The 21261-nt window shown below is 41.3% G+C and overlaps 1 protein-coding gene across 2 annotated transcripts; it reads right to left on the bottom strand.

Annotated features, from left to right (window-relative positions):
* Positions 1-559: 559 nt before the first annotated feature.
* Positions 560-20834, bottom strand: Agr3 (anterior gradient 3, protein disulphide isomerase family member). 2 transcript variants are annotated; one of them, XM_050158724.1, is made up of 8 exons: positions 20545-20834; positions 17270-17405; positions 11277-11340; positions 4506-4558; positions 3820-3896; positions 3556-3619; positions 1468-1551; positions 560-779 (listed from the first exon to the last, which is right to left on the bottom strand). In XM_050158724.1, the coding sequence occupies exons 2-8, from the start codon at positions 17373-17375 to the stop codon at positions 730-732; spliced, it is 498 nt and encodes a 165-aa protein (XP_050014681.1). In that variant the 5' UTR covers positions 17376-17405; positions 20545-20834; the 3' UTR covers positions 560-729. The 2 variants fall into 2 exon arrangements, with proteins under 2 accessions (XP_050014681.1, XP_050014682.1); XM_050158725.1 differs by lacking the exon at positions 20545-20834 and adding an exon at positions 20454-20535.
* Between the last annotated feature and the right edge of the window lie 427 nt (positions 20835-21261).

Here is a 21261-nt window from a genome sequence, read left to right as displayed (position 1 = left end):
CGTTTCAAGCAAATCATTTATCCTTCAGAGCAGCAGATTTGATATACTATTGAGGACAGATGGAAAATTAGATGGTGGACAAAGTGAACAAGAGCTGAGGAAGTAGAGGTCATCAGCCACTTCTCACACACTTCCTCCACTAGGGCCATGTTAGTTACTTTCTCCAGTAACCAAAGTGTCTGACGTCAACGGTATTAGGGAGGGAGACTGCTCTGCTCAGGGTTTCAGAGGGTCCATGGTCAATGGGGCCCATGTACTTGGGCAGAACAAGTTGTAGGGGCGAATGTGTGGCAGGGTCTCCTCTTCTTGGTCCGTATGAAGTAGAGAACAAGATAAAAAGGCAGCGGGGACAAAATTCCCTCAGTGAGCTACCAGCATGGTTTATAATCTCTAGCTGCACCCCACATTTTACAGAACTTCTTTCTTCTATGAGAACCAAGTCTTCAAAGCATGAGGCAGTGGAGATATTTCATATGCAGAGTGTAGTAACCCTGAGCTCAGGGCAAACCATTGTGGCTAGTGGTATCAGTAAACACCAAACTACAGCAACATCACACATCTTGCCATTTATTAAAATTCAAGTTTACCTCCATAAACTATCACAGATATGTCACCAATCTTAATAGCAATGCTACAAAATCCATGTGCTTGAACATTGCCTTTGCCAGAGAGCCGGAGGTTTTTGTCACACGTTGGACCTCTTAGAGCTGAAGCATCTTCCATCGTTCCTCACAGTTCTGACTGGATGAGTCTCAGTGCTTTTTTCATGTTGTCTATTACTGAAATAAGAGGGAACACATGTTGTGCCCTTAGTAAGTGAAAGTGGGGGATGCTATAATCTAAATTGTAACATGTCAAGTTGGATTGTTTCATTTTTGTCTTAGTTGGCTCATTAGCATACTGTATTCTATGCTAATATTTGTAAATTCAGTGATTACACCAATCAGTAGTGGCTCATCAAATTCACTTATAATAAGCAGTTCTATTACGGGAACTTTGAAAGGGTTTTATTTTTAGTTAGCTATTGAATTTATCCAGTATTGCTGGATCTGAGACCAATACTATTTTCTTAAATATGGCTGATAATAAATGCTATGGTTAAGGTCTTAGTAAATTCGTACCTCATTATTAAGGTCATTTAAGACTGCCAAATTTCCATTATTGTTATCTGAGAAGAGCGCGTGGGGTCTTTGACACCTGGAGATAGTTATTTATCTCTGGTAATGTTTATGTCATTTTGATTTGTGCGAAGTTCTTATTGAGCTCATGATTCGGTGATCATAGGAAGTTCTGGTTTTTTTTTTCTTGTTTTTTGTATTTTTTTTTTTTTGTGAGTCCTGAGAGTCTGCAATTTAAACACCATACCCAGATTCTCAGCACCACAGATTGAATTGTGGACAGCACTGATAAGAGCCACTCTTGACCCTTGGTAGTCAGAGTCTACCGGGGTAATTTATGAATACTCACACAAAGGTAAGTCCTGGGGTTCATATGTGTAGAGTCTGTTAGCGTATCTTCCAGTTATATCAGCTCTGACAGTCAAAGAAGGGTCTGTTAAAAAAAACCAACCCCAAACAAAGTCACTCAAACATTACTTAGCAAGTTCTTAAAGCTGTTTCTTCTCTCTGCTCTAAAACTAAGGTCAGCAAATTTATAAGCCAAGTTAGTGTTCATCATGTGAATTCGTGATGTCTTAGCTCAAAGTTCCTGTTTGGAAATTCATGGATCTCTTTTAATTTATTCTGAGTTATATTAAGAGGAAATCTCAATTCTGAACATCTATGCCCCAAATACAAGGGCACCTTCATATGTAAAAGAAACACTTCTAAAGCTTAAATCATACATTAACCCCACACACCAATAGTAGGAGACTTCGACACTCCACTCTCACCACTGGACAGGTCAGTCAGACAAAAATCTACAGATTCAATGCAATGCTCATCAAAATCCCAGCGAAATTCTTCACAGACCTTGAATGAATGGTACTCAACTTCATATGGAAAAGCAAAAAACTCAGTATAGCCAAAACAATCCTGTACAATAAAAGAACTTCTGGAGTCATCACAATCTCTGATTTCAAACTCTACTACAGAGCTACAGTACTGAAAACAGCCTGGTATTGGCATAAAAACAGACAGGAGAAACAATTGAATTGAATTGAACTGAAAACCCAGATATTAATCTACACACTTTCAAACACCTGATTTTTGACAAAGAAGCAAAAAGTATAAAATGGAAAAAAGAAAACATATTTAGCAAATGATGCTGGCATAACTGCATATCAACATGTAGAAGAATGAAAATAGATCCATATCTATCACCATGCACAAAACTCAAGCCCAAGTGGATCAAAGACCTCACCATAAAGCCAGCCACACTGAACCTCATAGAAGAGAAAGTAGGAAGTACACTTGAATGCATTGGCACAGGAGACCACTTCTTAAATATAACTCCAGTAGCACGGACACTGAGAAAAACAAATGGGACCTACTGAAATTGAGAAGCTTTTTGTAAAGCAAAGGACATGGTCAACAAAACAAAACTACAGCCTACAGAATGGGAACAGAACTTCACCATCCCCATATCAGACAGAGGTCTAATCTCCAAAATATACAAAGAACTCAAGAAATTAGTCATCAAAAGAACAAATAATCTAATAAAAAATGGAGTACAGACTTAGACAGAAAACTCTCACCAGAGTAATCTAAAAAGGCTGAAAAACACTTAAGGAAATACTCAATATCCTTAGTCATCAGAAAAATGCAAATCAAAACAACTCTGAGATTCCATCTTACACCTGTAACAATGGCCAAGATAAAAAACACTAATTACAGTTTATGCTGGAGAGGTTGTGGGGTAAAGAGAACACTCCTGCATTGCTGATGGGAGTGTGGTGATTTCTCAGAAAATTAGGAAACAACCTTCCTCAAGACCCAGCAATACCACTTTTGGGTATATACCCAAAGGATACTCAATTGTACCACAAGGACCTGTGCTCAACTATGTTCATCGTAGCCAGAACCTGAAAACAACCTAAATGCCCCTCAACTGAAGAATGGATAAGGAAAATGTGGTACATTTACACAATGGAGTACTACACAGCAGAAAAAATAATGACATCTTGAAATTTGCAGACAAGTGGATGGATCTAGAAAATATCATATTGAGTGAGGTAAGCCAGACCCTAAAAGACAACTATCATATGTACTCACTTATAAGTAGCTTTTAGACATAAAGCAAAGAAAATCAGCCTAAAAAATCACAATTCTAGAGAACCCAGACAACAATGACGACCCTAAGAGAGACAGACATGGATCTAATCTACATGGGAAGCAGAAGAAGACAAGATCTCCTGAGTAAATTAGGAGCATGGGGACCATGGAGAGGGTTGAAGGGAAGGAGAGGGAAAAGGAAAGGAACAGAGAAAAATGTATAGCTCAATAAAATCAATAAAAATATTGCTTAAGTTAGAGCCTCCAAGAAAGCCAAATGAAAGCAAGAACATGAAGATTCCTGCTGGTTTTGCAAAACTGACAGACGAAGTTGCACACGTACCGACAAACATGATCCTTGGCACATACTGCCCATCAGGAGATAAGTTCTTGTCCGTGGTCTCATGCTGGAAGCAGATGAAATTAATGAACAATATTGGACTGTGGAGTATTCTGTATGGAAGCTAAATTTTCTGAAAATTATACATCAGGGTTTTTTTTTTAAATTCTGTAGTAACTAATACTTGACCCTGAATGTTTGGAATAAAGAAGAGTTAAAAATTCCTGTGAAGTTATGATATTAAAAAACACTGTGGACTTCACGTACCATGAGATTCAGCATGATAAAGCTATTCTGAGCCATTTCTTGTATTTCTTCATTTTTGGCAAATTCCTTTTTTAGTGCTGTGAAGGAGAACAAAATGTCAGTTAGTTTAAAGGGTCAAGACATTGTCAATATGGTATCAAAATTAGTATGTTTTTCCTCTTGTTTACATCAATGTCATGGGTGTAAATGGTTTGCTGTCTTTTTACCATTCAGTTCCTCTCTGGGAAGCAATGGACTAGAGGATGTCCAAGGAGACGTCAAGGGACAGTGATATTTGTGAACACACTGATTTTATTACTTATGTTTCTGAGTAGCTCATTGGTTAGAACAATTTCTGCCAGCAAGTTGTCATAATCACTTTGATTCTCTTAAGAAGTGGGTATCAGAGTCCAAAGAGCATATCATAATTTCACATTCCACACATATGAACAATTGTAATCTTTGGTCTGGACTGTGTTTCACTGTAGCTGAGCCGGGGTTTACCTCTGACTCACAATCCCGCTGCAGTTACCAGAGTGCGCCCCTAGGTGGCTCTCACTGGGTCTTTAAGCATATTCGTAGAATGGTGCTACTCTGGGAATGACATTTCTAAAATGGGGTTTGCCTGTGTGCCTTCTGAACAGTTCTCACGAGCTCGCTTCTACCTTGTGCTGGCTACGGAGGAAGATCCCAGTAGCTACAGTTACCTTGACAGTACTGGCAGTCTTCCAGGTGGAGAATAACCATCAGCGGCTTGTTACTAGACAGAGGGATCACAGAGCGACGTTAAGAGGTTAATGCTGCATAACATTATAGAAGAAGGTTAGTTTTAAATTTTTGCTACTCTTGGTACTATTGACAATATTAAATAAAAATTCCAGACTCATACTTCATGGGAATGAAGCCTACATTAGGTAGTGTCAGATAGTATGTGGCCCTAGATCTTACCATATTATAAACATCAGCTCACAGGCTTCATAACGCACCGAGTCAGAATCTGAGTGGGGTTCAGGAACTATACTGAGAGTGGCAAGTGGTACTTACGTCCTCCATAGCATGTGTAGATATCTAGAGAACAATGCTACCCCAGGGCCCAAGGGACGCTATACATAAAATTTGTGTGTAATGAAACATGATATATGATTTTAGGACAGTCAACCTAAAATATTCCCGGTTTATCGCCTAAGTTTTTACAAGATCGCCTTATTTGATCAGTATCCTAGCCCTTCATTCATGTGCTAACCTAAATTAACAAATAACTCGAGTGAAACCCCCAGCAATATATTTTCAGGATCATTTTGATTTCAACTGTGAATTAGTTAGTTATACTAACTCATTTGCGTCTAAGTCTAGTCTGAGAGTAAAGCGAGCACAGTGACTACAGAGGGTAAAATGATTACAACATGGATATTCGTATGGTTTAGGCTTCACCTTTACTCCGAAGGTTCTTGAGGTAGAAGCAGGGTCCCAGTGGGATGACCAGACAGTGGAAAGTTTAAGGGTAGAAAGGTGGATAATGACTCTGTAGATATAACAAGGGTAGAGAATGGCTCTCTCCTCAAGACTATCAATGTGTCTCCTGGGAGAGGACCTGGTCTCCTGGCACTGGACTAGTTTCCTCAAGAATGCATTGTGGCAATGCTGGAAGCGTTTAATCCTCTTTGCAGACAATCACAACCTGCGATGCCATCTGTCATGAGGCCTCTTCAGAGCCAGGCAGATATTAATGTCCGTGCTCTCGAATTTCCAGAGCTAAGTAAACCTCTTGGTTTCACAAATTACCCAGTCTCATATATTTTTATTATAGCGACAGAAAATTGACCAACACAGATATATAGATCATTTTTTCAAATGTGGCTTTAATAATAAGATAGTCATGGGCATCAAAAGCGAGTGATTTTAAGACATATCTATTCAACAAAAATTGTTATGTATTAGCTGATTAATTTGGTGATGCTGTTAACCAATCTTTGGATATGCTGTGCAAACACTCTATTAGTTGGCTACATTCCTAGGCCAGCATAAATCTTTTCAAAAGCAGTTACCAAATATAAGTATATAAATTCAGTGATTGCATAAATCTATGCTGTATCCAACAATTTTTAGTCTTGGTAAATGTTAAACACAAACATTAAATGATTAATTTTATTTACTTCCCCAACTTGGATTAGAAGTACATTTTAATAAGACCTTTCCAACTTACCTTTAGGATTTATGAGCTCATTAGAAAGCTACCATTTGCCAGCATCAGACATTAGAAAAGCTGCAGATTTGAGCTACAATGAACAAAATGTCACACCCAATTCTTTGTGAGCAGCAAGCTAAGCCTAAAGGTATTCAATGAGGCTTACACAGGCAGGTCAAGCTGGAGTCAGCCCACTTACGCTGAACATGATTAATGACACTCTCACAGGCAGGCCTATACTCAACCTTGTACACATCAGCTGGGTAAGTTTTCTATATAGATAGCTCTTCTGATGGAGTGTCAGCGAGAGTAGGCGTCCTGAGGCAGCGCAGGCAGGGGCATGGGCACTCTGCTTTCCTGATTGGCTGCCACTTCTTCCCAGCACCTACAAGACATCTTGAAGGGGCAGCAGTGATGTGGGACTCCCCTCTGTATGCTGTGAATATGTTCTATTATCGTTGGTTAATAAAGAATCTGCTTTGGCCCGTGGCAGAGCAGAATAGAGCTAGGCAGGAAAGCTAAACTGAATGTTGGGAGAAAGAAGGCAGAGTCAGGGAGACGTCATGTAGCTGCCAAAGGAGACAGACACTGCCAGAACCTTACCAGTAAACTACAAGCCTCTTGGTAAAATATAAAACAATAGAAATGGGTTAATTTAGGATCTAAGAGCTAGCTAGAAATGTGCTTAAGCTATTGGCCAAACAGTGTAACAGTATAGTTTCTGTGTCTTAATTTTGGGTCTGGGAGGCTGGGAACTAACCAATAGCCTCTACTTAACACAGCTGCACTTCTGGAAGGTGCTTGAGGGAAGTCTGGGGAAATCCACCCCCAGCATCAGATCACAGCAATTAGAATCCAAGGGAAAACGTACATCAGTTACGTGGAAGACTTACTCTTAAGAGTTCACAAATGAGCTGCTATTCCTTTGGAATAAAAGCAGAGAGACTATGGCAGAAATTGAAGTAGCTACATTCTAAAACAAGGCTTCAAATTATTGTTTGGTTGTGTTTCTCCGGTAGAAGAGAATAAATATCTGAGGGTTTGTGGCCACATTTTCATTCACAGGACTTAACTATGTCATTATCATGTAGAAGAAGCTAAAAGCAGGATGTGGGGGTGGGGTGGGGAAGGAGGTTTTTTTTTTCTTTCTTTCATTTGTTGTAAACAAAGACTGGTGCTTTCATTTCCCAGCCGCCTAGACCTGAATAATCACACAAAAACTATATTCATTGCAGCACTTTTTGGACAACAGCTCAGGCATATTCCTAGCTAGTTCTTCTATCTTAAATTAACCCATTTTTATTAATTTGTGTATCACCGTGAGGCTGTGGCTTACCAAGGTCCTGGTATCTTTCTCCTTTGGCAGCTACATAGCGTCTGCTTGACTTCACCTTCTTTCTCCCTGTATTCTGTTTAGTTTTCCCACCTACCTGTATTCTACCCTGCTATAGGCCAAAGCAGCTTCTTTATTAACCAATGGTAATAAAACATAATCATAGAATACAGAGGGGAATCCCACATCAATTTGTGAACACTAAAATGTGAGTCAGCAGTTTAAAATTATTTCCCCCAGTGTGCAAGAGATCACTGCCTTTTTACCTTCACATGCAGTAGCGCTCCGCCTCTGTTCCAGGTGAAACCATTTGTTCCCGGCTATTATATCCCTCACTCATTTCTTTGTGTTGACTTGAGATTTCTTTTTTGATTTTAAAGAAGACTTCGTGTCAGAGAAATTTACTCTTGTGACATATGCTCCCTCCCTCCCCACTCCTTGGTCCTTGTCCTTTCTCATTGCATATGTCTCTTGGTTAGGCAGAAAAGCAACGCAATCAGAAATATAGGTGTCTTGTGTTTACTTACCTATTCATCTTTATGACCACTATACCTGAGATCTTTTATGAGCTCTAACAGCCCTGGGGACTTTCTATGTATGCAATCATTTCCCGTGCACATTTCTACCTTTCTCATGCGGGTTCTACCTTTTACGTTTCTGCCTTGCTTGGCTAGGCTGCTCAGTTCGTCCCCAGGTACCGTGTGGAAAGAGAAGCGGTGAGAGTGGCTCTCCCGTCCTTTCTCAGAGGAAAGCTTCCAACCTGTCTCCACTGGGCACGTGACCTGAGGTCATACGGTTCTCGTGCCGAGGGCCGGCCTTCTGGAGTTAGTTTGCTGTGCATGGATGCTAAGCTCTGACAGATGCTTCTCAGTAGCTATTGAGAGATCATGTGATTTTTTCATTCTGCTATTATGGGGTACCATACTTATTAACAAATATTGATTAATCCTACATTCTAGGATTAAGTCCTATTCAACCATGGTTAATGATGCTATTTAACATGCTGTTGGATTCTACTTGCTAGGATGTTGTTAAGGGTCTTTCCACTTGTTCATCAAGGGTGTCTTAGTCAATTTTCTATTGCTGTGAAGAGACACCATGGCGACTCTTTTCAAATAAACCGTTTAATTGTGGCTGACTTGTAGATTCAGAGGTTTAGTCCGTTATCACCATGGAGGGAAACATGGTGGCACTCAGGAGACACGATGCAGGAGAGGTAGCTGAGACTTCTACACCTGGGTCCACAGGCAGCAGAAAGAGACACTGGGCCTGGCTTTAGCATTTAAAACCTCAAAGCCCATTGCCAGTGACACACTTCCTCCAACAAGACCATGTGTCCTAATCCTTTCAAATAGTGCTACTCCCTATGGGGGCATTTTAATTCAGACTACCAAAAGGGTCTTTTCTTGTAGTTTCTACCTGACTTTGTTACCAGGGTAATTCAAGCCTTATTAACAAAATCTAAATACATTATTTTCTATTTATTTTTAGATAAATTGGTTCTCTAACAGCTTATCAGGCAGCAGGGAGTGTTAGCATGCAGCTGTAAAACCAGTGTATGGGGAGCTCAGGCAGAAGCACAGCTCGAGGGCAGCTGGGATGCAGGTGATGTCGTCTCAAAAACAAACAAAACTTTAGAACCATCAGAGACTGGCCTTTGCTTTTTAAATTATGAATAAAAGTTCCTCACTGGTCTGTTCACATTTTCTATTCACGATTAAATCTTGATGGTTTTATGTATATAGGAAGTGTGGAAATTTATGTTTCTGCTAGAATATTTATTGACTTAATAGCTGTTCAAATAGTCTCTGGTGACCATTTCAGTGATAACATTTTGTTTGTCTGGTTGTGTTTTTCTTATTTATTTTTGCTTTTGTGTGTGTGCACATGTGTGCACATGTGTGCACGTGTGTGCATGCAGGTACCTAAAGAGGCCAGGAGGAGGTGCTGGATCCCATAGAGCTGAAGTTACAGGCACATGGGGGCTCGCAATTGAACTCTGGTCTTCTGGAAGAGCAGCAAGTGCTCTTACCTATGGAATCATCTCTCCAGCCCCTGGGATACCATTGTCATGTCTACCTTTCATTCTGATTTTATTAGAATTCTTTTGTTTTCTTTTTGGTTTATTTACTACTATGTTGGGTTTTTCTCTTCCAAAACAGTAAAAAGTAAAAAAAAAAAAAAAAGCTTTTATTTGTATGGTGCTGTTCATCGTTGTCTTGCTTACTGTTTGCTTATGTTTGCTCTTCCTAATACTAACTTTGACCTTAGTTTCTTTCTTTGGGGGTGGGGGATGAACGGTATCTTTAAAGTAAAATATTAGATTATTTGGAACTTTTTTTCAAATAAGAAAGATAAAGATATTTATTCAGAAAATTTCATCCTTTGAGCTGTTTATAGTACATTTCATGAGTTTAAGTATATTGACTTTCCACGTTAATTTGCCTCAAAATATTAAAAACTTCCCTCTTAATATCCTCTGTGATACACTTGACAGACAAATTCGTGTGTTGTACGTGTATGTGGTGCATTCTCTACGTGAGTGTTGTGTGCGGTATGTGTATGTGCAAGAGGCCAGAGCAGGACATTATGGTCATCCTTCAACAAGGCTCCACCTTGTTTTCGTGGACTGGGTCTCTCACTGGACAGGAAGTGTGCTTAGTCTGCCTGTCCAGTGAGCTCCTGGGGTCCGCCTGCCTCCACTAAGTCTCGTGGGTTTCAGACCAGCTTTAAACTTGCCGCATAGCTAGGGATAACCTTGCACTGTCCTCTTGCACCTGCCTCCAGAGTCCTGGCATCATAGGTGTGCCCTGTCACACTCATTTGTGTGGCTATGGGGATTAACTCGGGGCTTTTGCCTGCTCTGCGAGAACCCTGGCAGCGGGGCTACAGCCCCAGCCCTAAATACTGACTTCTTTAATAGATGAATTCTTAGTCTTTGATCTTCCTAGAGTTTCCAGATGAACTCTTACTCTATCTGGGTGGGTTCTTTACATGTCCTGGGGATATAATTTGTCATATGTGGTTTCTTACACTCATATTTGGAAGTGAGATTTTTTTGGTAATAGTTATTCAGTTTTGAGAGCATTTAACTCAATTTTCATTTAATATCCTGTATTTTTCACTTTAATGGGAAAATTGAAAGTGAACATTCATCAATCAGATATTGATAAGTTCCCCAGGAGATTTAGTAGGTCTTTAAGGATAAAAATGATGCCACATTTGGTCATTGAGCCTGGGCCAGTGCCTGGCATACCAGATGATGCTCAGCTAGGACTTGGCTGATTAACCGTGAAGATGAGATCTGCACTCATCCTAAAGCTCCCCAAGGTGTCTGGCTGACCGGACCGGCTGGAGGACTGTTGCTGTAAACTGCTTTCTGTGTAAGCTTGCATAGTGTCCAGTGAGTGGCCCCTCTTGCTCATACATCTTGCATTTAATCACCCATATTGCCTGGGTAATACAGAAATGCACACAGAGGTATTTAGAGCTTTTGCAGCTAGAGAATACCATTTACCATGTTCCGAATGTGACTTGTTCCACATGGGCTTCTTTGTTTGAATAATTGCTCCCCAGCTTGCGGGACAGTTTTGTGAAGATGTGATACAATTAGAAGGTAGGGACAGTGGGGGCTGGGGAGCAGTCCCCATAGGTTACATCTGGCCTGCATCTGGCCTGCATCTCTGGCCCCACCCTGTTTCCTGACTGCCCGTGTGATGTAACCTGCTTCCAAAGATTAATTCATTCCCTGAATTCTGACCCAGGATAAATCCTTCCTCCTTTAAATTGCTTCTGGCCAGGGGTCTGATTACAATGATGAGAACAGTAGCTAAAACACTGCCCTGATAGCAACTGCGATGTCACACAGCATACCACAACGGAGCAGCTCATGCGACTGTGTCTGGGTCTTCCATGAGGCATGAGACACAGCACGTGAACGGCAACTGAGAGGAACTTTACCTTTTGTGAGCGTGAAAGAGCCCTTCTTCGTAAGTTTGTACCCAAGTGATGTCATCTCCCCACCCTGAAGAAGAGAGAAAATCAGTGCATTATTCCAGGGTTACCGGTCTCCGTCTGATGAGCAAATGTCAACCTGCAGACGTAGGACAGCTGCAAAGCTGCCGGCTGGCACGCAGTGTAAACGGTAGTAAGTTATATCTGGATACAAAGCAGTGCCCTACCAAAGTGTACTCGGGTAGATTTGGGAGAGAACATCGAAGCTCGACCCAGCTTTGAACCTACAAAGTACTGATCAGTGCTGGATGATGGCTGAAGGTGGCTGAGAAGACATCTCTGGCCCTGCAAAAGCTCCAGCTTTCAGAATATATGTGAAATAACAGCTAGCATACTTCTAAAAAATTGCCAAGAGTCCTTCGGACTATACTACAAAGTGCCCTTTGTATCTTGGGTACCAAAGGATGCTGGCTGCTTCTATGACAGTGCACATTGACAGGAAGGAGTTCCGAATTCTACTTTGACTTTTCACTGGAAAAACAATCAAGGATGAGAATTTCACATTTGAACCACACACACACACACACACACACACACACATTCAAAGAGTAGAAGAGAGGGAAAGAGAAAGCCGTGACTACAGTAGAGACTCCACTGACCTTAGAAAGGAGACAAAAGCAGTTGTGAATTCGTAGCAGAGATTAAAGGATAAAGCCCTCAAGAAGTAGAAGGTATAGAGCATCCAGGAATATTGCGGAGTGTTTAGGACTTGCCTGAAATACGGATGAGAAAGACTGAATTATCATGAAAGGAATGTCTAAGGGCTAGTTCGGCTCAAGGTTTCCTGTGTTCAGATGTCAGACTGTGGTCCTAACTCAAGTGTGTAATAGCAATAATCAAAGGCAGAATCATGAAGTAAGAGAAAAACAATTCTGTGTTTCTTCTTGTTTTCTTTTTTTGTCCTCTGGTAACAACTTTATTGATATATTATCTACATATGATTCAACTCACCCATAGAAAGTACACATTCTTTGTAGTATATTCCCAGAGTCATGAGACCAGCACTACTATCAATTTTAGAACATTCTCACCACCTCAGAGTAAACTCTGCTTTTAAAAAAACTAATTACATCTTTTTATCTATTTATTTTTGCGTAGGAGGGCACAATGGGCCTTGGCACAAGTGTAGAGCTCAGAGGACAACTCGAGGTGTGGACTCTTTCCTTCCAGTGTGAGGATTCTAGGGATTGAGTTCAGGTCACCATCCTTGGCAGTAAGGACTTGTCCATGCTGAGCCTTCTAGGTAGTCCTAAACCCTATATTTTGTAGGAGTCTTCCACCCTCTGTTTTCTAGATCTGCACAAGTTCTAAGAAACCCCCAAACTAGTCCCCCGCTCATACTTTGCCTATCTGGACATTTCATGTAAGTGGAAATATCTGGTATGTAGTCTTTCTGATTGAATTATTTCACTCAGCATGTTTTCAAACTTCATCTGTGTTCTGTCATGTATTAGTACTTAATGACCTTTCTATGGCTTAACATTATCCTATGATATGGAAAGACACTTAGGCGGCGAAGGAAGATAGAACCAGGAGTGGGGTGTGCTGTGACAGACCTGACCCTGTTGCTTTGGGGATGATCGTGGAAGGACTTTGGAACGTTGGGTCAGAAAGACACTGAATGTTGAGGGCTCAGCGAACTGTTCTGTAGGAACTTGGAAGATAAGAAAGCTGAGATCAGTGTATACAAGGGAGACCTGGCTTCCTGGCTTGTGAAATTTCAGAGGGAAGCACAGCCTCTGCTGTGTTGTGTGTGTGTGTGTGTGTGTGTGTGTGTGTGTGTGTGTGTGTGTGAAGAATCTGTGGTTTTGGTTAGCAGGGCCTGCATAATCAGCTGTGACTAGCAAGATAACAGAACTTCTAAAATGGAATCTTTACTTTTCTGGGATACTTGATGCTGGTTGATTGGAGTTGAGAAATTAGCAGTGATTAAGAAGACACCAGCATCACTGAGTTGAAATCTTCTAGGAAGTGTTTCCTGTGGCTGTATTTCAGCCAAAGGTGTACCTTGTGTTAGTGGCTGGACTTGGTCATGTGGAAGAGTCACTCAGGTGATACTGGCTTTGAAGGCATGAGGAGTCATGGAGAGAGGAGGCTTGGCACACAGAGAGGGCAGGAGATGCCCTTGGTAAAGGTACAGCCTCAGTGGCAGTTGAAGACCAAGGATTGAAAAGCCGAGAGGGGCCAGGCAGAAAGCTTGAGGCTTGGCACCATGAAGAGAGTCCATGAGAGGCTATTGGTGAAAGTGCATCCCAGTTGCAGCAGAAGACTCCAGTATTTTGGAGATGCTAGCACCATGGGATGACTTCCAGGAGCAGTAGCAGCAGTGGAGAGGAGATTGGTGGAGCCTGGAAGACAAGCTCTGTGTGCTACAGAAGGCAGAGTCGGAGAAGTGACCCCAGCCTTTGGAGGAGCCCAGAAGACCATGAGTGGATGGACCACAGATATTAGACATTGACTTATTTATACTGTGGGAATTTGTTTTGCTTTGTTCTGATCTTGACCATGCCCTCATTCTTCCCTCTTGAAGTAAGGAAGTATTTCATTAATTTTTATTTTACAAAAGCCCACAGTTGAGAGACTGAATTAAAAAAAAAGACTTTTAGGTTTTAAAAGAAACAGGATTTTTTAAAAAGAGACTGAATTTATTTTAAAGTGAATTTGTAAAGACTGTGGAACTTTCAAGGTCTGTGACCCTGTTTTATTGGGCTGTTGGTAATAGTGTGAAATCCTGGGGATGAACAAGGAGTGCTTATGGCTTACCAGAGATGTGTTTCTGTGTCACGCTGGCAAGGGTGTGAGTCAACTTGACACAGGCTAGAATCATCCAAAAGGAGGGAATCTCAATTGAGAAAATGCTTCCATAAGATTCAGCTGTCGGGCATTTTCTTAATTAGTGATTGATAGGGGAAGGCCCAGCTCATCATGGGTGGTGCCCTGGCTGTTGGTCCTGGTTCTATGGGAAAGCAGGCTGAGCAAGCCATGCTAAGCAAGTCAGTAAACAGCATCCTCCATGGCCTCCCCATCAACTCCTGCCTCCAGGATCCTGTCGTTTGAGTTTCTGCCCTGACTTCTTTCAACGGTGAACAGTGATACAGGAGTGTAAGCTGAATAAACCTTTTCTTTCAAGTTTCTCTGGTCATGGTGTTTTATCACAGCAGTAGTAACCCTAACTAGGCAGCCTCTTTTTATATACCCATCAGCTGATGGGCATTTGAGTTCTTTGCTGCAGGGAGCAGATGAGAATGTGCGTACATTTCAGTTGTTTGGGGATTCTAGGGAGATGTGGAATTGCTGAGCTAAATGGTAACTGTATTTTAACTTTTTTCTTTTCTGAGACAGGATCTCTGTATGTAGTTTTGAGTCTCCTGGAGTCAGGGTGGCCTTGAACTCACAAGTGCTGGGATTAAAGGTGCTACCACAGCTGGCATGTCTTTTAATTTTCCGAGGAGTTGTTGGTGTGTTCTACAGAGGCACTGTGCTGTTCTACAGCAACGAGAGAGGAGGTTTGCTTGTGCTAGACCGCATGTCTTTACCTTGGAAGACATCTTTGCTGTTTTGGCTCACCCTGCCTGGAGTCTTCTCCATATGATCCTGGAAGTTGAGTGGGTGTTGCTTTTAGCACAGTTCATAGTAACTTACTCTAGAAATATGTCAGCAGCCCCTTGGTTAGTTTCCCTTTTTTTTTTTTGCTTGTATTTGGTTGTTAGATTTATTTGTATTTTTAAAGTTTTTTGTTTATGGGTACTTTGCTCGCAGGTGTGTAGATATATACACACACACCCCAAGTGTGCTTCATGCTCATGGAGGTCAGACTTAGATTCCCTAGAACTGAAGTTATAGAGGATTGTGAACTGCCCTGTGGTTGCTGAGACTTGAACCCAGGTCCCCTGGAAGAGCAGCCAGTGCTGTTAACAGCTGAGCCATGTCTCTAGCTCCTCTCACCTATTAAAATTGTCACTCAGATACTAAAGCATCAGCAATGGAAACATTTCAGTTCTCATTTCCTGATCACTTTTGTCCCACAGACATTAATGAACCATCTGTTCTGTTTTAATCCACTGGTCCCCAGGAATAAAAAGAATATAGCTTCCTAAATATCCTTAGAGCCGCAGGGGAACATATTGTATCATAACCGTTTCCGTACCGTCTAGGTCATAATTACTATGGACCAAATGCGACAGAATTTAAATTCACTTGCAGGTTGGATTCATGACTATGCTTTCGTTTCTAGCTTTGATGATGCTATTGGGTCCTCAGTGATCTTGTTCATTCTATTACTGTGCATTTATTGAGCAGTCACTGGACCAGGTCCTGAGCATTCTTTGGTTAAAAGGACATTAGGAAACCTTGGTCTCCATATGTGTGTGTGTGTTTTCAACCCTAGTCCTTTCTTCACTACCTTCTGTTTTCTCCACGCTCGTCTCTGCCCTGAACCGTTTGGCCCCGTCTCTGCTGCACTCTGCACATGGTTCTCCCTCCTTCCACCCACTCCCGCCTTTCCTTCTCACTCTCTCTGCCATTTCTAACAGAAATAGATCTCCAAAGGACCGACAGACATAGCCCAGCTCTCAGCACACAGACTCCCAGCACTAACTAGTAGTCATGTTTTCTATAAAACAGTGTCTTAATAACTGAAGTAGTAGAACCAGGCTGTTCAAAATAAGCTGTATGTACTCCAATTGGCCTTCATAAAAATTGCCAAAAAGGAGGCCAGCAAGATGGCTTAGCAGGGACAGGCTCTTATTGCCAAAATTGATGACTGGAGCTTGAACCCTGAAACTCAAATGGAGGAAGGAGAGAATAGAGTCAGCATGTTCAAGGAGTTGTCTTATGACCTTGACACATGAATAAACCAACCAAGCAACAAACATAAAACCTTGCTGCAGTGCTGTTGATCAACATATAAATGGGCTCCCAGGAAAGCCACATCTTTGGCGAAAGCTATAGCAACACCAAGCAGCTCCACTACAGGACTTGAAGGGCAGTGAGTAGTTTGGTCCTGAGTTGTTCAAGGTCACTAAGCTTCTTATTTTATAACTCTTAGTTTGGATGGAGAGCTACATGGTGAATTATACCCAGGGCAATGTCTTCGTCCTTTATTTATTTTGCAGTAGATATTGCCTTTCTCCACATACAGCTTGTGATTGCTAGGCTAAAGCTGCATTAATTCACTTAGGTAAACAACACAGACACACAGCTGGTGTTCTGTCGATCCAAAGAAGCTAATGGTGTGGAAGACACCTGCAGGATGGGGCCACTCTTCCCTCTGCTCAGAGCACCATTCCAAAGAGCCGTCAAGCACTGCATGGCTATCCCGATTATTTGAATCAATCGCGTGTGGGCAAATAATTTTTCTCCTCCCTGGAAATATAAAAACTAATTTTGAGAACTGTTTCTTCATCATGCTTCTGGATAGGAAGGTTTATTTGTTTCCTAGACCAAAGTAAAACTGTAAGTATAAAAAAGTGGAATTTCTGGAGTCAAAGCAAAAGGCAAGTGTCTACAGTCAATCAAAGCTGTAGACACCAAGCCAGTTCTTTATAATATCTACAAAAGATGCAGCAAAATGCTGTTATTGAGCCAGACATAATGGTGCACACCTGCAATCCCAATGCTTGGGAGAGAGGTGCAGGCAGATCTCTACGAGTTTTAGGCCAGCCTGGTCGACTTAACAAGTTCCAAGCCAGTCAAATCACAAGGTTTGAAAACAGATTAAACAAACAAAACAAATCTCCAAACCCAAGGGTTTGTTATTTCTTTGAAATTTAGTTATTTACTATCTAAAATAGATGACCCCCTTTAGAAACATCTGTTTTAAAGTCACACATAGCAAATATCTAGATTTTTGCTTATAATCAAACTATAGCTAGATGTATTGGATATTTTGAGAACAGTTGAATTGACCGAGTTTAGAAACTCCAGTGGGAATGTCCTACCTCTTGAGAGTGTCTGGGGAGGTCTCTTCTCTTTTTTGATAGCAATGGCAAGGTTGGTAGAAACTGTGATCAGCAAGAGGCAGAGGGACAAAGTGGAACAGAGCATCGTGTCTTCCAGAAAGTCACTCAGAGGCAGCTAGATGGCAGAAAATAATTTTCAGAATCTGGTCATCTTCAACAGTCTGCTATTAAAAGATATTTGGACAAACCCCTTGCTGACAGGTTCTTCTTTTGATTTCACGTTAGATAAACTCTGGGGATCATTTTAAAAGTATTTAGAGACATTGAACCATCTTAATAGATATTAAATTAGTGAAGGTTCTGGATATCACAGCACAGGAGACATTCAAGAGCAGGTTGAAGACACCCAACTGCCCCTGAGGTCACTGCGATGTGCTTCGCTCCGCAGTGGAACTCAAGCACAATCCCGTTCATTCATCACCTCCACAATGCAATATGAAGGCAAAGTTGGCCCTTAGCATGTACAAAGACCCCTTGTCTTTTCATCTTTCTGGGCCTAATAGCTGAAAACAACATTTTAATTCTATAGCAAAGTGAGATTAGCTATAAAAAAAAAACCCACTGCTTCAGCTCCAAACAAGAAGCAGAGTAGAACCAGGAGGAGCCCTAATTTTCAGAGCTCCATCTTCACAGAGCTTCCTCATGCTTCCCGGCAGCCGGGGAGCCTTTCCTTTCAGATTACAACTTCTTCCCTTTAAGAACTGCCATGCATTGTCACATCGCTAAAATAAACACGTAACCAGAGAAGTAAATGTGCGGACAATCTTCATGTTTGTTGAAAAATTCTCAAAGCATTTTTGCTGTAGATATGTGCAATCTGGCAGTGAATTTCACCATAATAATGAAATTTCCTAGCCCAAAGTTAAGAAATGGTTGTTTACTGATTCTGCTTGAGTTGGCTATAGTTAGCTCTTCTATGAATTGTGAGAAATGGAAAGATTAGCAAGATACAAATTTGGTCCCAGCAAAACACCTGGTGACTAACAGTTAATGTAGGGTAGTGTCGAGATCTTGGGGACAAAAGCTCGGTGGAGGTTTCTAGACCCTGGTTTCCCTAGATGCTTCCTTATCCCTCTCTTTGGAGCATGCTCTCATTCTCGGTGATGTCTCTTCTGGGTCACCTCTGAACTGATGGAGCTTGCCATCCCAGGTTAGTCTTACTGAATGACTTCCACCACAATCACCAGCACAACAATTTATTACTGTTCTTGTATTCGGGCCCCAAAGCTCCTGTTAAACAGTAACCATGTCTGATAACACTATTCCTTTCAGTTCTTATGCTTATCAATCATAAAAAACATTTTAGAATGTCATCTTGTTCCCTGCAGGTCTGGGCATCTTGTACCTAGAAGATGGAATGAGAGCTATGGTTTTAGCGGGGGAACAGGGGTAGCCTAGGGCAACAAACAAAACTTGGGCAGGCCAGCTTCAGGCAGGCTGAATTTACAGTAGAGAAGTTGAAAAGCCGCCTACACTAGAATTCTGTGCTCATCTGCAGACCTTCCAGAAGCTGATGGGACTCCCAAAAGGCCTGCAGATGAGCTACAGGTGCAAAATAAAATTAAAAAAAAAACAAATTAAAAAACTCTGAGATTGTCTGTGAAGTCGCACCTCCTTGAGAAGGTTAAACAATGCTTCAGATTCTTCTGGCATCTTAGAAGGAAGAGACAAGAAAAGTTAAGCTGGAGAAAGTGTTTGGAAAGTCCTTGATGTTAGGGACAGAGATGAACAGGTGGAATCTACCTCAAGAAACAAGAGAAACATGCAACTTCGCTGTCTGTGCTATTTTAGGTCTAAGTTCAGAATGGAGACAGAATCTGTAATTCCTCATTTCAAGTATTTATATACTTATTACACATTTATGTACTAGTACCAAGCACCTTCTTATATTCAAAATTATAAACCTTTGTTAGATGTTGCAAAAAAGATACAGACTGTATTCAGAACAACACAACTTGTGTATAGTTGTTTGGGAATGAGTGATACTTTCAGCATCAATGGTCAGCATTTGACTTGCTGAGAGTCTTTAAGTTCTGGCTGCCAGGGCAGACATTTGGAGGGATTTAGGCGATTGTTCCATTGCAGCAGCATCTGTTACCCGGGAACCACCACCCCTCATGACTACCAATAGGCTTAATCAACATTGGGCAGTTAGCATTTTCTGGCACTGGGCTTGTGCTTTAGAAGAGTGATTAATGTAAGCCATTTACTTCAGTACTGAACATTTCTATATTTTAAAATAAAAACTTTGCGGGCTGGAGAGAGGTAAAGAGTACTGGTTGCCATACCACAGGACATTTGTTCAACTATGTTCATAGCAGCATCCTTTGTCATAGCCAGAACATGGAAACAACCTAGATGCCCCTCAACCGAAGAATGGATAAAGAAAATGTGGTACATATACACAATGGAGTACTACTCAGAGGTAAAAAGCAATGACGTCTTGAAATTTGCATACAAAAGGAGGATCTAGAAAAAAAAAACTATATTGAATGAGGTAACCCAGACCCAGAAAAACAAATATAATATGTACTCACTCATAAGTGGCTTTTAGACATAAAGCAAAGAAAAAGCAGCCTATAGTCCACAATCTCAGAGAACCTAGACAACAACAACAACAACAACAACAACAGAAAACCATAAGAGAGACATAGATGGATCTACATAGGAAGGAGAAAAAAACTAAAATCTCCTTAGTAAATTGGGAGTGCAGGAGTCGCAGGTAGAAGGGAGAGGGGAGGGAGGAAGGGGAACGGATTGAAATGCATAGCTCAATAAAAACAATAAAAACAACAAGAGGACAGGTTGCTGTTCCTGAAAACCCAAGTTGAATTCCCAGCCCAGCAGTTCACAAGTGTCTGTCATTCCAGTTCCAGGACTTCTGACACCCTCACACAGACATGCGTGCAGGCAAGACATCATGCACATGAAATGAAATTAAATGAAAGCCAAGTTATTTTAAAAAACAAAACAAAAAAGGAAGCAATATAGCCAGCACCCAGATATTATTTTTAGAAGTCATTTTAGGTTAATTCTTACTTATTCTACTATTAATATGAATTGAGAGTGAAATTATGAAGCCGGTACAGGAAACCAGGTCAGTAGCAGCAGCAGCAAAATATAGTTTCATTTCATGTGTCCCACTTTTAACCAAGAGACTCACTTTTAAGTAGCAGAACGGTGAATTGATCACTTAAATGTAGCAGAGGTTGAGAGACTGAACACCAACTGGTCTGGGAGTTTGGCTTGCTTACCTGAGCTGCCCAGCGATCTTGTTAGAAACGACCTCGTTCAGGATGTTTCCCGTTTCAAAGGGGTGTGGATTTATAGACACTCACATACCCGGCCTACAACTTCACCTGCATGGCAACAAGAGCGCTGTCACCTGTGTGCTGACAAACACAGGTCGGTCCAGAGAGCTTGGCTTCCCCTCAGTTCCCATGCTTTGCAAGGAGACCGCTCTCCTCGCTCTAAAGTAAGATCGCATGTCCTCTTGAAATGACACCAAAGGCCTCGTGCTTCTTTTCTCCTCTACCGTTTTCTTTCCAAGGTAATTGGACATTTGGCTAGATTTCAACACTGTAAGAAAAAAGGAAAGAAAACGGAGAGGGGGGGAGGGTAGGGGTGGAGGATGAATGTAGAAACTGTGTGTACACCATTGTTCCCAGTGGGAGAGGGAGGTCAGCGAGTTTTTTCCGGATTAGACACAAAGCAAGCAGAAAATCTTCTAGGTGACTCAGATTACAGGAACATAATAAAGAGCTAAAGAAATCAGGCTTTCTTCCTTCTCTTTGAGGAGGGGGAAGAGAGGGAGAGAGAAATAAAACTGCTTTAAACATCTTACTATTTTCATGATTTGGTTATTCTTTGCAATCTCTTGTTTGTTTGTTTTGGGTATTGTTATATACTGGTTTTGCACCTAGTTTCTGAGTTTCTCTCATTTAGTTTTAGAGAATGGTTGTGTCTCAGTG

Source organism: Alexandromys fortis, unplaced genomic scaffold, assembly GCF_014885135.2.
Source record: "Alexandromys fortis isolate MF-2015 unplaced genomic scaffold, M_Fortis_MF-2015_v1.1 scaffold_101, whole genome shotgun sequence".
Classification (NCBI taxonomy): Eukaryota; Metazoa; Chordata; class Mammalia; order Rodentia; family Cricetidae; genus Alexandromys; species Alexandromys fortis.
This window is presented reverse-complemented; position numbering and strand designations above follow the sequence as displayed.